The sequence below is a fragment of the Bubalus kerabau genome, chromosome 6, assembly GCF_029407905.1.
Source record: "Bubalus kerabau isolate K-KA32 ecotype Philippines breed swamp buffalo chromosome 6, PCC_UOA_SB_1v2, whole genome shotgun sequence".
NCBI classification, from domain to species: Eukaryota; Metazoa; Chordata; class Mammalia; order Artiodactyla; family Bovidae; genus Bubalus; species Bubalus kerabau.
The window spans coordinates 103404571-103419313 of NC_073629.1; the positions used below are offsets into that span (position 1 = coordinate 103404571).

The 14743-nt window shown below is 47.0% G+C and overlaps 1 protein-coding gene across 1 annotated transcript in view; it reads right to left on the reverse strand.

Moving 5' to 3' along the window:
- Positions 1-5478: 5478 nt before the first annotated feature.
- The window catches only part of CFAP57 (cilia and flagella associated protein 57), a 70264-nt gene continuing 60999 nt past the window's right edge, over positions 5479-14743 (reverse strand). Inside the window, exons 22-23 of the mRNA XM_055586156.1 lie at positions 10694-10823; positions 5479-5699 (exon numbers count right to left, since the gene is read on the reverse strand). Coding sequence (XP_055442131.1) covers positions 5488-5699; positions 10694-10823 — 342 coding nt within the window. The 3' untranslated portion in view covers positions 5479-5487. The remainder of the gene's footprint in view (positions 5700-10693; positions 10824-14743) is intronic.

The following is a 14743-nucleotide window of genomic DNA, read 5'->3' on the forward strand; positions in this document are numbered from 1 at the left end:
TTCACAGTCCATGTATTGTTGAAGCCTGGCTTGGAGAATTTTGAGCATTACTTTGCTAGCGTGTGAGATGACTGCAATTGTGGGGTAGTTTGTGCATTCTTTGGCATTGTCTTTCTTTGGGATTGGAATGAAAACTGACCTTTTCCAGTCCTGTGGCCACTGGTGAGTTTTCCACATTTGTTGGCATATTGAGTGCAGCACTTTCACAGCATCATCTTTTAGGATTTGAAATAGTTCAACTGGAATTCCATCACCTCCACTATTGTAGATTAAAAATGTTTAATTTTTTTTCTGTATTATTTGTGTGAAAACTACTATAAACCTATTAAAGTACAGTACTGGATAGTTGATTGTGTTAGTTGGATACCTAGGCTAACTTTGTAGGACTTACAAACAAATCGGACTTATGAACCTGCTCTCAGAATGGAACTTGTCTATATGAAGGGGACTTACTGTACAAACACTTGCCAGCCATGTAAGAGAGCCATATTCCAGCCTCAGTCACCTTTCCTAGCTGATACCACTTAGAGCAGAGATAAGATAATCAAGGGAAGTCCTTCTTGAACTTCTGACCCATAAAGTGATAAACAAAATAAAGCTGTTGCTTTAAGCTGCAAAGTTTTGGTGTAGCTTTAGATATAACAATAAATAACCAAAACAATTGATGATCCACAATTTTCTAAATAAGGTGAGGGAATTTCATTCTCGAAAAGGAAGGGACTGTTGAAAAGAGGAAAAAAAAAATCAGACTAGAAAACTATTCTAGGCTTAAAACCAGTCACTACTCTCAAACACCTGCAAATATTTTCAATAGCATAGTACTTGCTATGAAATATTGATATTTATTAATAATTGATAAGCAATAATGACTATAAATATCTAATATAATGCAACTTTTATGATTTTGGGAGTAATAATTTTAAAATATTTAATCCTACATTATAAGAGACAAATACAAATAATTTAAATCTCATTCTTGTAAATTGGTTAAAAATTAAACATGGCAAGTAGTAAACTGAAGCAATAAAGTATGACTAAGCATTGCTTAGATGAATTTTAATAGGAGAGCAAAATAATAAATATTATCTTTGAGGGAAAGTGGGAGGTTAAATTCAGCAAATCCTCATATTTTCCTACAGAAAAACCTTTTAGAAAACAGGTTTTTAATCACCAAAAATAAATGTATTCCTTGAGTGGGCAATATGTAGGAGGTCAACTATTCCTTAATCACACTGGTTTTTTAATTTTGAGAATAACAACAGGGATTCTGAGAAGCCCATCCTTTCCCTTTGTTCTAAAGCAACATTTGGTTTCTTTGATGATTCCATCCTTAATGGCAATCTTCCTCTCTCTGACTCTGCAAGAGTGACCCTCAGGTTTTTCCATCTTTCTCAAATATGTTTTTCTAGCAACTCCATGTTACTGAAATATTTTTATGCCTCTAGGGTTGCATTTCCATTAATTGCCATATGTTTGTATGTCTTCTCACAAGACCAGGTTCAATGAATATAGAAGTTCCTAGGAATGCTGCAGTGTATCTCTTGCCCCATCCCCACGCTGCCTGAGACTCTAATAAAACCTAATGTTAATTTGTAAAACAAGCAAATGAAGCAGTAGGGAGAGGCAGACACTGATGTATGAGCTCCTACAGGGCAGTGTCTTCAGTGTTGGGAGACGAGGATGGCAGAGGTGTCTCAGCTGAGCAGCTCACCCAGTCTGGCCAGCACTGATGCTAAGACTCCAGATGAGGGGGAAGAGAGCCAAAGGATGTGTGGGATCCAGAAAGAGGGTAGCCCCCAAAGGCACAGCTGTCACACCAGCATTGAGTGCATCCCCAGTAGACTGTAACCAGAACAAAAGCAGAGTCCATATGCTAATGCCTAGGCACTTGGGTGACCAGCAGAGGTGACTGCCAGGCCCATTCCATCAGTGAGAGGTCAACTGGCTCAAGGGAGCCTGTGAAGGAGAAGGTGGCACCAGTGGGGTGGGAACCTCCCCATGGAGTCAGCTTAGGCAAAGTGAAGGGAAGTCTCAGCAGCAGCAGCAGCCACTCAGCAATGCCACCTAACCAATGCCACCCAACAGTCTGGTATAGAAACATGGAAGACAGAACATAGAGACGTTGGAAACAACGTCTGCCCACAGACAAAAGGATAAAGAAGATGTAGTATGTATATATACACAATAGAATACTACTTAATCATAAAAAAGAATGAAATAATGCAGTTTGCAGCAACATGGATGGAGCTAGAGGTTATCCTATTAAGTGAAGTATTTCAGGAAGAGAAAGACAAGTATCATGATATAGGTGGAATATAAAATATGACACAGATGAACTTATTTACAAAATAGAAGTAGACTCACAGGCATAGAAAACAAACTTATGGTTACCAAAGGGGAAAGAGGATGGGGGAGGAATAAATTAGGAGTTTGAGACTGGTTAATATGAACTGTTATATATAAAACAGATAAACAATGAGGTCCTACTGTATAGCACTGGAAATTATATTTAATATCCTGTAATAAACTATAATGGAAAAGAATAATAAGAATATGTATATATATGGCTTCCCAGGTGGTACGAGTGGTAAAGAACATAACTGCCAATGCAGGAGACTTAAGAAACGTGGGTTTGATCCCTGGGTCGGGAATATCCCCTGGAGGAGGGCATGGCAACCCACTCCAGTATTCTTGCCTGGAGAATCCTGTGGACAGAGGAGCCTGGCGGGCTATGGTCCATGGGGTCGCGAAGAGTCGGACACGACTGAAGTGGCTTGGCAGGCACACACACATGTATAACTAAATCATTATGTTATACAGTGGAAACCAACACAACACTTTAAATCAACTATACATCAATCAGAGAACAACATGGAGACAAACAAGATTGTCCTTTTGGTCCCAAATTTGCCAGCAGGAAGCTGTGCTCACCCCTGTGCAGCTGAGAAAGTGCCCTGCTGACTTGGTGGCTGAGGTGCCAGGCTCTGCCTGTGGGTGGGGCTCTCCCTTGGCCTGGGATTTCCCCACCTCTTCCTTCCCCAGTGGACCACAGCCAGCCATGGGCTTAGGTGAGTTTAGCGTCAGAGTCGTTTGCTCCTTTGACTTCTGCGTTAGATGCTATGGGCCTCAAACTCTGTAACCTCCACCACTTGGCCCAGTGTTCTGTTTGGGCACCTCTCCAGTCCCAGGTTAAGAGCATGGGATGTGGATGTCTCTGGGCAAACCAGGCTGTAATCCTGATCCCCGTGCCAGCTACTTTAGCTGTCCTTGGTTTCTTTATCAGTAACATAAGACCCATCTTGAGGGTGAAATGTGACATCTTCATCCTAAGCCATTTTTAAGGTGAAAAAATTGTCACCTGAACGTTGGTACACTCTAGCCAGTGAATTTCCTTCTGGCCCTCAGAAGAGCCCCAGTTACCCCTGCAGGGTCCTTCTCCCTCCTGCTTTGCCTGGATAACTCCTTTTAGTCCTCAAGTCAAAAGAACTCTCTTCTCTGAATGTCCATGGTCACCATCTTGGTCCCAGCAGCTGTCCTCTCGGTTGGTCATGGAGTCCTCCTAATGGTCCCTGCCACCACAGTTGGGTCCCTTAGCCAATGCTCTGCTCTGGAGTGAACTTTGAAAACACACAGCCCCTACCCCATGAAATGGAGAGCCTGGGGAGGCAGCATCACACTGAAGGGATATGTCATGGGGAGGGCTAGGGGGCCTTCCCTAGCGGTTCAGATGATCAAAAGTCTGTCTGCAATGCAAGAGACTGGGGTTGGATCCCTGGGTCAGGAGGATCCCCTGGAGGAGGGCATGGCAACACACTGCAGTATTCTTGCCTGAAGAATCCCATGGACAGAGGAGCCTGGTGGGCTACAGTCCACGGGATCACAAAGAGGGCACGCTGGAAGAGGACACAACTGAGCAACTAACACTTTTCTCACTTTCACTAGGAGGGAAGTTGATGGAGCGGGGGAGGAATGGATCAGGGAAGGTCTTTCTCAGGTGGTGACATTTCAGCTATGACCTGATAGATGAGGAGAGGCTCACTGAACGAGGGGTGGAGGTGGCAGGATATCAGGCAGGGCAAACAGTATGTGGAAAGACCCAGGAGCAAGAAAGAATTTGGCAGGGACTGAAAGGAGGCCTATTTGGCAAAGCTTGGGAAGCAGTGGGGAGTGACTCTCAGTGGCTCAGCGGTGGCCTCTGGATGGTCCCCGACCTGTAAGGTGCCTTCATGATCCCCACCATCTGGCCCTACTGACCTCCCCAACCTCATTCCGAGTCAGTTTCTTTGGAAGAGGGTAAAGCTAGTTTGGGATGGAGAAGTCTGAGTTCCCAGAAGAGCCCGTGTACTCGGCATGATAATGTTCTGGGCCCAGTCTCCCTGTGGGCAGGGGACATTGCTGGGTGAACCCTGGTCTGGAGGGAATAAGCTGGCCCCTGCAAAACGGTGTGGGCTGGGGGTGGGGGTGGGGAGTCGCTCAGGAGAGAGAGAGATCTATGTAGACTTTGCTTCGGGGCCTCTGCTCTGCATCTCCTTTTGTTGTTCTCAACCTTTGGGAGAGCCTCGGCAAGCTTCACAGCTCTGTCTCAGCTCTTACTTAGGAAACTAACTCAAGAGCAGTGCCCAGAGTTGGGGTAAAGCAGATTGGGAAAGATGGGGAGATGCCTTGGAGATGCCAGATTTAAGACAACCAGTGGTGCAGCAGAGACTGGGGGCTTAATATTTGTTATTTGGGTATTAGAAGGATGTCTTCTCCAGGTGGGAGAAGACATATGGGTTCTTAGTGCACAAAAACCCACCTTTCCTGGTGTGTGTGGCTGGACCAGCCCGTATAGGCTCATGGGGAAAAGGCACCCCCCAGAAATGAAGGAGTGGGGCAGGGCCCTGCAGACTGAGGATGACAAGTGCAGAGAGTGAGGGGGGGTAAGAGAAGGAAGGGCAGAGCTCTGCGTATGGTCCTACCACCGGGGTTCGCAGGTGATGGAAGACGTCGGGGAACGCTACCAACGGCGCCGTGCTCCTGATGCTACTCTTTCACACAGATGTGAAAATCCTCAGAAAACCTCACTAAGTTTCGTAAGTGAGAAGAAAACATAGGAAGGTTTGTCTGACCCTGATGCATCTGGCAGAGGAAAAGGCAGGTCAGAAGTTAACAGATAGCTCTGCCCTTGAGGCCCGGTGTGGGGAGGGGCATGGGATCTCTGCAGGGGCGGGCAGCCAGGTGCCTGGACAGGGGTTGGCAGCGGCGGCTTTGGGTGAGCAGAAGCCCCCTGGGCCTCAGGGTCCCTCTTTCCCTTCCCCCCTCCCCGGCTCTGTGGCTAAGCTGAGAGTTGGACGTGGTTGTGGGCTAACACCTTTATTCTGCCTGTGTCCCAGATTCCCCAGGGCCTGGGGGAGAGGCTTGTGTGGTCTGGGTTGCAGCCCAGAGTCAGTCCAGGAAAGGCGCATGGCGCACCTTCTGGAGAGGCTGGAGATGTCTCACCAGAGGGTGTCACTTGGTCTGGGCCTTTAAATCTGCTTCTCCACTGAGGGACGGCAGCTGCATCCCGGCCAGGGGGTGGAAGCCAGGGACCTGCTCTTGCTCTTGGATCTGGTCTCTCAGGCGCTGGATCTCCAGGCGCTGCATCTCGATGATTCTCCCAGTTTCTTCCTGCACATTCAACCTCATGGTGGGAGGGACACTGGGCAAGTCCTCGCTGGACACTGCAGGGGACAGGGCAGGGTTAGGGTTGGGAGGTCTGTCCCCGGACTGCTGTAAAGGTTTTCGGAAGCAGCTTATCCTTCCTTCCCCCACCAGCCCCGACCCCCACCCCTGTACATGTTCATGGAGCACCTACTATGGGGTAGACACACCATCCCAGACACTAGGAATAAAGAGAGGAGCCATTTCACCCTCCAGCAGTGGAGAAGTGAAGAGACATGCTTTGGAGTGATACGGCAAATGTGGAGCCTGACCTCAGCCCAGCCCCTCTTCTGATCCCCCCAGTCTGCCTGCCCTGAGGTCCCTCCATGCGCGCTGCTCATCCCTCACACCCCCACAGAGAGAGGGTGCCGCTCTCCTTGTTGACGCAGCTTGGCTTCGAAGCTGCCCGTCCTCACGTAAACCTGCTCCTGGAGATGCCTCCTGCTGTGGTCACCCACGCATGTTCCCTGAGGACGTCCCCGGAGACCCTCAGCCCTCCTCCTGCCTCTGTGCTGCCGTCCTCCTGAGCAATGCCGGTGTTCATGGCTCATCCTACTGCCGGGCCTCACAAGGTCCAACTCTCGCCATTAACGTGCTTGGCCTGCCCGCCAGCTCTGTGCCTTCCCTTCCCTCGCCACGTCCAGGGTGTTTCAGTCCAGTGCTCCATTCACCTCTTCTTTGGCTGAATTTAGAGCTCATCTTCTTGGACAGCTCCATGTTTTACCCACCAAATGGGCTCCTCTTAGATTCACTCCCTTTTCTGTCCAGTTAGACCCATGGTGAGTTTCTTCTGTCATCATGACAGCAACTTTGGTATTCTAGATGCCTTGTTGCTCTGCTCCCAGGTACCCTGCCTAGCACAAATCCGAGATAACCCGACTGTCCAGGGTCTCCACTTTCACATCTGGCCTGCTGCACACTACCAGTAAAAGTAACACGTGAGATTCGAATTCTTGGCTTCCAAAAGATGGACTTTATGTACATCAGCAAACTCTCATACCCCACAGTGGCACTCAGGAACTTCAATCCCTACTCCAACTCCTTTCTCCCACTTAGAAAGAAAATTGTGATAAAGTCTATATGACATCACAGTTACTCTCTTAACCATTCCTAAGTGTAGTAGTGTTAAGTACATCCACACTGTTGTGCAACCAGTCTCCAAAATTCTTCTCATCTTGAAAAACTCAAACCTCATACCCATTATATAGCTCCGCGACTTCCTTGCTTGCAGCCTCAGCAGCCACCATGCTGCTTCCTGTCTTTCTGAATCTGACGACCCTAGGTACCTCAGATCAGTGGAATCATGTGGTACTTGTTCTTTAGTGTCTGGCTTAGCATAATGTCCTCAGCTTCATCTATGTTACATGTCAGAATTTCCTTCCTTCTTAAGGCCGAATAATATTTCATTGCATTCTATACCACATTTTGGGAGAAGGCGATGGCACCCCACTCCAGTACTCTTGCCTGGAAAATCCCATAGATGGAGGAGCCTGGTAGGCTGTAGTCCATGGGGTCGCTAAGAGTTGGCCACAACTGAGTGACTTCTCTTTCACTTTTCACTTTCATACATTGGAGAAGGAAATGGCAACCCACTCCAGTGTTCTTGCCTGGAGAATCCCAGGGACGGGGGAGCCTGGTGGGCTTCCATCTATAGAGTCGGACATGACTGAAGCGACTTAGCAGCAGCAGCAGCAGCATACCACATTTTAGGGCTTCCCCAATGGATTAGCAGTAAAGAATCTGCCTGGGGTGTAGGAGCCATAGGAGACTCGGGTTTGATCCCTGGGTTGGGAAGATCCCCTGGAGGAGGGCGTGGCAACCCACTCCAGTATTCTTGTCTGGAGAATCCCATGGACAGAGGAACCTGGTGGGCTACAGTCCAAAGGGTTGCACTGAGTCGGACACGACTGAAGCGACTCAGCATGCACGCACCACGTTTTATTTATCCATTCCATCTATTGATGGAAATTTGGGCCGCTTCCACCTTTTGGCAGTGAATAACACCACTGTGAACTTGAGTTTGCAAATATCTCTTTGAGACCCTGCTTTCACTTCTTTTGGGTATAAACCCAGAAGTGCAATTTCTGGTTCAGATGGTAGTTCTATTTTTCATTTTCTGAGGAAAACACCTTATTGTTTCCTACGGTGGCTGTACCGCTTTACGTTCAGATCAACAGTACACCAGTGTTTCGGTTTCTCTAGACCCTTGTCAGCCCTAGTCTTTTCCAGGTTTTTTTGTTTGGTTGGTTGGTTCTTTCTTTTTGGTTTGGTTTGGTTGACAGTAGCCATCCAAATGAGTGTGAGGCAGTATCTCACTGTGGCTTTGATTTCATTTCCCTGATTGTTAATGATACGGAGCATTTTTCATGTGCTTCTTTGGGGAAAAAAGTGTCTGTTTAAGTCCTTTGCCCATTTTTCAGTCAGGTGTTTTTTTTTTTTTTTGAGTTGTAGGAGTTCTTTATATATCCTGGACATTGACCCCTTATTAGACTTCTGATTTGTAAATGTTTTCTCTCATGCCATAGGTTGCCTATTCACTCTGTTGATTGTGTCCTTTGATGCCCAGAAGTTTTAAGTTTTGACAGTCTCGTTTATTGTATTTTTTTCTTTTGTTGCCTGTGCTTTTGGCATCATATCCAAGAAATTACTGTCAAATCCACCCTCTCCTCTGCCCTTAACGAATGACTTTGCCACCTTCTTCACTGAGAAACTATGTCTCCAGCTCCCGTACCACAGTCAAGCTTCTCCCTCTCCTTCCTTCTACTGCCGACCCCTTCCCTGGAGGAAAAACTAGAAACGAACAGATGATGATGGCCAAGGAAGAGCGAGATTGCTGACCAAAGAGGAAGTGGTCAGCAATGGCCAGTGGGCAGCCTTGCCTTGGACCTCTAATTGGTCTGATGGGGCCAGCATTCAGCATTCATCCTTTCCAGGTGAAGTCTGGCTCCTTCTCTTTCTGCCTTTGCTCCTTCTGTCTTCTCTTTTGCTACAGTTCCTAGGTTCTTGCTCTTTCTAGGCTCTCGATTTCTTCTAGACTCTTGACCTTTTATCCTCCCTGTGTTACTCAGTGTTCCTGGTAACCATTTCCTCAGTCAAGCCCTGGAGCCCTGGGGAGAGTAGCAACCCTGCGAAGGTACCGCATACAAAGGCCTATCAGCCTATCCACCTTCTTGGGCCTGCACAGCTTGCCTTTGCCTAGTTTAAAACTATTAATAAATGAACTGGTTAATTTTAAACAACTTGGGAATGTGTATTTGGGGCTAACTTGTTTTTCTGGCCTCATGTTCAAAATCAGAAGCCAGCCTTCTTCATTTCAAGGCAGACAATTGGTAATACCTGTCTTCAACTAGGAGAGATGAACTCTCCCTGGAGTAAAGCTCTATGAAACAAGTGACATGATGTTTGATTTGCTCCAGAAAAACCTACTGTGGAAAAGGCAGGAAATAACTGAGCTGGGGCTGGAGAGACCAAGGAAGCAAGAGTGATAGGAGTTGACACTTGTTTGAGTTGGGGAATGGATTTGTGGAAATTCGTTCGACTTTTCTCTCAATTTCTGTCTATGTCTGACAGTTTCCACTGTATTGGGTTGGCCAAAATCTTGTTAAGAGTTTTCTGAAGCGCTTATGGAAAAACCCCCAAAAAACTTTTTGGCCAACCCAGCAGCAGTAAGAAGAACCTGGCTGTATCATACAGCATCCTGAGGAGGTCTCAAGTGGTTATTTGCCAGACTGCTCGGGAATATTTGAAATATTTTTTAAAAGAGAAGTTTTGCAATTATTCACAGATGCATCTATGCATCACTTCTAACTGAAGATGGGTTCACCTCCAAGAAGCCAGGTTCTCAGCCATGTTGACACATGTGGTACGCTCATGTCAGTTCTTTACAGCTGATACTGTTCTTCCGGTACTACTCACAGAGTTGACCCTCTCAACTTCTCTTCAACTCGAACAAAAATGGCATGTGAGACAAGTCTATATATATGATCATATATATGGGCTTCCCTGGGGGCTCAATGGTAGAGAATCTACCTGCAATGCAGGAGCTGTGGGAGATGTAGGTTCGATCCCTGGGTAGGGAAGATTCCCTAGAGGAGGGCATGGCAACCCACACCAGTATTTTTGCCTGGAGAATCCCATGGACAGAGGAGCCTGGCAGGCTATACAGTCCATAGGCTCACAAAGAGTCAGTCATGACTGAAGTGACTTAGCATGCACACACAATTTTATATATACTATAAGGCTTATGTATTATACATAAGGCTTACGTATTATATATAATACATAAGGCTCCATGTATTAAGTTCCTCATAGAATTTTGTACCAGAGAAAGGTTTGCTTCTCCAGAAAAAACATCCTTTCTCCATACAAGAGGTATATAAAGTATTATATTTTTCCCCTTTTTGTCTTGGCTATCAGAAATTCAGAGGAACTTTATAACTGCAATAACTAACTTGTTTAACATTTCTAGGGTCATTCTTCCTGCTCTCCCTTTAAATAGTTTCTGGTCCTTCTTTTTGCCTTTATTTTCTTTGTACAGGTCCACAATTCCTTACCCACAATTGTAAAATGCTAAAAACTTTAAAAATGGAAAGCATTTAAGATTCATGAACTTGAGTGTGAATATTCATATGTTTCTCTACAGAAAGACTAATATGTTTGATTTCAGGGCACTGCCCCAGACTCCTCTAGGGATGTTATGTAACGTATAGTATATTTATGTATAGCATATATAGTACGTTCTTCCTAAGATCTCAAAGATCCTGAATTCTGAAACTTTAGCTAACCCCAAGGATTTTGGGTTTGTGAGTGTTTGAATGTGGTAGGGTCCTCACAAAGCCTTTGAGGAACAGGCACGTGGCATGCAGAGGTGCCCAGAAGGCCATGGGGTGGGTGTGGCCTGATGCAGGAGGCAGCTTGGGAGAGGCAGCTTTGGAAGCCAAGAGGAGACCTGTTTGTGGCTGCCTCTGTGCCCTGGATCCCAGTGCCTGTCTTTCTTGGCCACTGATGATATTACCTGTCTCTGAAACCTCTGGTCGAATTTTCTTGGTCAGTTTCAGAGCTGCTTCAAGGTCATAGACTTGGGAGCGGGTGAACTTCAGCTCTCTGCGGAGCTCATTAATCTCCTTGATCAGGGAGACATTTTCCTATAGAAAAGGAGGAGGAGAGAGTGAGTATAGATGGATAAGTGATCAGTGGGCACAGGCGCTCCCCTGGCCTGGGGCTGAGGGTGTAGGGGAAGGTCAGGGTTGGTCCTGGCTCTAGATTACATCTCTGGTTCCTCTGGTGGCATGAGTCTTTATTCTGGCTCGTGGATTGGTCTCTTGGGGTATCAGTTGACTCACCTTCAGGTGGACTCTGGCAGTGTAAGATACAGACAGTATGCACCGTTCCCATCCATCCAGGCTCTTCCCATCAGTAGCAACAACAATGCTTTTCATGGGTTCAATGCACTGAAGTTTCATAATAACCCAATGCATAGATTCTGTTATGACCACAGAATGCCGAGAAAACCGAGGCACAGGGAGGTGCTGTAACTTACCCAAACTATATAGATAACATGTGGCAGAGCCAGGATTCTGACCCAGTTTGGCCCCAGAGCTCAGAGCTCTTCAGTGCTGTACTCCACTTTGCTTTTTTCCATTCATTACTTGAAGAGCTTAGGGTCTGGTGAGGGGTCTGGGCACACTTTAGTGAGGTGGCCACCTTACTCGGATGGAGGAGCAGGACGCAGCAAAGGCACTTAGCCCTGCCTGAGTGACCAGGATGGATTCCTAGGAACTGGACTGAACTGACGAAGCAAACACTGGCCAAATCTACCTAGGATGGACCAGTTCCGGAAACACACTGTGCTTCAGCTTGGGAGTCCATCTTCAGAGTGGCGAGGGGGGAGTCTGAGCCCAGAAGACAGGGTGATCCTGAGCCAGTGGGATAAGCCTTGAGGATGTGAACTGCAGATACCCTGGCAGGCCCTCCCTCCAGCGCCTCTTCATCTAAGCAGGTCAGATCTGCCTTCAGAGTTATAGTATATCACTTAATTTCACTATTCCTCATTAAAAAAAAAAATGTTCTTTCTCTTGGATGAAATGCCCAATTATTGCCACTTCTTTGTTCTCTCAGGCTCAGCTTTGTGCCTGTTTTTCGATAAAGTCAGCAGGTTTTCTCCTCATTTTTAACCCCTTTAAACAGCCCAAACCTTGGAGATGCATAGCCCACATTTTCTTTCAGATGCTCTGTTTCTTCCCTGCTGACTTTATATCATGACGTAATGAATTAAATATGTATTCATTGGATTCTAAGACCTTGGACTCTGCCTGACCCGTAAGGGGTTCTTAATAAATATTTGTGGAAGAGATAAGCAAATGAATAACTAATGCAAGATGCCAAGTTGAATAAGATGAATGTTCCTAATGAGGAAATTACAAATCAAGGGGTAAAGTCAGGGGAAACCAGGTAGAAAGGAGTCTTCAGAGAGTCCCAGGGAACCCCGGGGACACCAGCCTGCTCAGGGGCTCTCTCCACACCTCCTCTTGGTTGATGTCACTTAGTTTCACGTCCTCTGCCTCATTCAATAAAGTAATAGTTATCAGAATAAAGATCAGAGACTAAAAGTGCCATTTCCACAGTTCTCTTCAGAAACATTTTAAGGTACTTCTTCCCAGGCAATCTCTATTCATCATGTCACTCAACCCTGTTGACTTTGTGTTTGAACTGAATTTCGTGTTCATTTATCACCAGCTCTCAGCATGTCTCCTCTGCCACTGTGGTGGCCCCACATGGAGCCCCTGCCATTCCCTCCACCCTGACAACCTTGTGGCCATGACTGGGACCTCTGGCTGCAACCTTTTGATATACACATTTCTGACCCCACTGCCATCCCTAGACAGCTCTATGGCCTCCTAGATGGGTCTCCAGAACATGGCTCAGTCCTTACTCGAGCATCACTGAGGCCCAGGACTCAGCGCAACCTGATTCCTCTGCTCTGTTCATTCATTCATAAAAATGGGAAGCCTATTAGGTGCTTATTATGCCAGACACGGGGGTCCAGCATGGATCCAATGTAGAGAAGTGAGTGGGGGGGGGTCACCAGTGTAAGGAAGCCTCCTTGTGGAGGCAGGGGATAGGGAAGAGTGTTTCAGGCCCAGAGCTAAGAGGGAGCAAGCACTGAGCCACCCAATTCTTTACCAGCTAAGCCACGAGGGAAGCCCAAGAATACTGGAGTGGGTAGCACATCCCTTCTCCAGCAGATCCTCCCGACCCAGGAATCGAACTTGGGTCTCCTGCATTGAAGGTGGATTCTTTGCCAACTGAGTTATCAGGGAAGCCCTTGATGATGATAACAACAAGATAATAACTTCAGGGCTGACTAGATTCCTGCACCATATCAGATACTTTGCATACATGACATCATTTGATCTATCCAACCACCTTAAGAGAAAGTTGTAATGAGATTCAGTTTCAGAAGAGGAATCCAAGGCTGTGCATGGAGGGCAGAGCTGGGATTCAGATTTGGTTGTGTCTGCCCACAGGTGCCTCCCAGGCTCTGCTCTCTCACCACTGATGTACATCACCTCCGGCCACACCTCACACAGGATGATGGCCAAGGAAGCTCGGAAAAGTACAAGTGGGGCTGCCTTAGTATAAAAGTACCAGAGGGCTTTCTGGGGAGGCCCATGTTCTGAGGAGTCCAGAGGTCACACTGAGGTCAACTGTATATGCCTTGAGTAGTTTCGTGAAATTACAATGTGAATGCAACAGATTTCCTGAGCCTTCTGTTCCGGATCCCTCCTTGGTCAGGATGGTCTATAAAAACTCCTACAATCCTTCAGAGCTACCCCAGCTCCCCTCCCCCCCACCCCAGCTCCTCTGGTAGGGAAAATCTAACCCTGATCCCCTGAGCACCAGGACTTGGGCTATGTGAAAGAGACACACTCAGGGATGCCAAGGTCTGTTTAGATAGAAAGCCTTCTGAACGAAGAGGCTATGCCAAGCTGTCCAGGACTGCCTTTGGTTAAGGACAACGCCAGAAAGCTCCAGATGGGAATGACATTGAACTCCAGACTCCCAGGAAGAAGGGCATGGAGGGGAAATACCTAGAGCACCCCCTACTGGCCTACCTTGGGTTGACATCTTTAAGAATACAGCAGCGTCTGGTTAGCGTACAAAAAGTAGGCAACAGATTTATTCCAGAAACTTGGGAGCCCCGCATCCAGTGGTGTCCTTCCTGAGCCCACAAACTGGTGGGGTCACCACTTGCCTAAATGCACAAGTGAACCATTTCTTTGTTTCTCTTTCAGCCTTCCTCTCACATCCAACCTGACATTTCTACGCATCATCTCTACTCTGAAATGTCTTCTGACATCACAACCTTCCCTCCCAAGGCCTGGCATCTCTCTTTAACATGAGAGTCATCTTCTTAAGGGTTTTCCTGCCACCTGCCTTTCCCTACCGGTATTTCCCTCCTGCCCATAGAGGTAACATTTCCAGAACAGATAACACCCCTACCTACTTAATAAAACTTGGGTGGCACCAGCTTATAAGATAAACTGCGTGCTTCTTGGTGTGACACAAAAAGCCCCTTCAACGCGACCCTAAGCTACCTACCATTCCAGCAGGCCCCCGTGCTCTAGTATAAAGTTAGGTCAGAGGATTCCAGGGTCCCCAAACACCCCAAAGGTCTCACTCTTCTCTGACTGTTCTCAGGTTGTATCCTTGGCCTGGAAGGTTCTTCCTCCATTGCTCCTTGACCCCCTCTACTCACCATTCAAGGCCTAGCTCAAATGCCACACCCCCTAGCTGAAGCCCGCTTCTCCAGTGCGCTGGCCAGACTACATGCCTGGTGCGGAGCAGTGATTGCTTGTGTCGGGCTCCACTCCCCTAGGTGAGCCCCATGAGAGTAGGCAAGTCTTTACATTCATCTGGGAATCCTCCATGGTCAGCTTGTAGCTTGGCATGTGAGAAGCTCGCAAAACATGTGTCCTGAATGAATAAAGTTCTATTGCAAATCCTATTTTCATATCTGTAAGCATGCATGAGAATAAGTGACAAGTGCTCCTGTCTGAACATA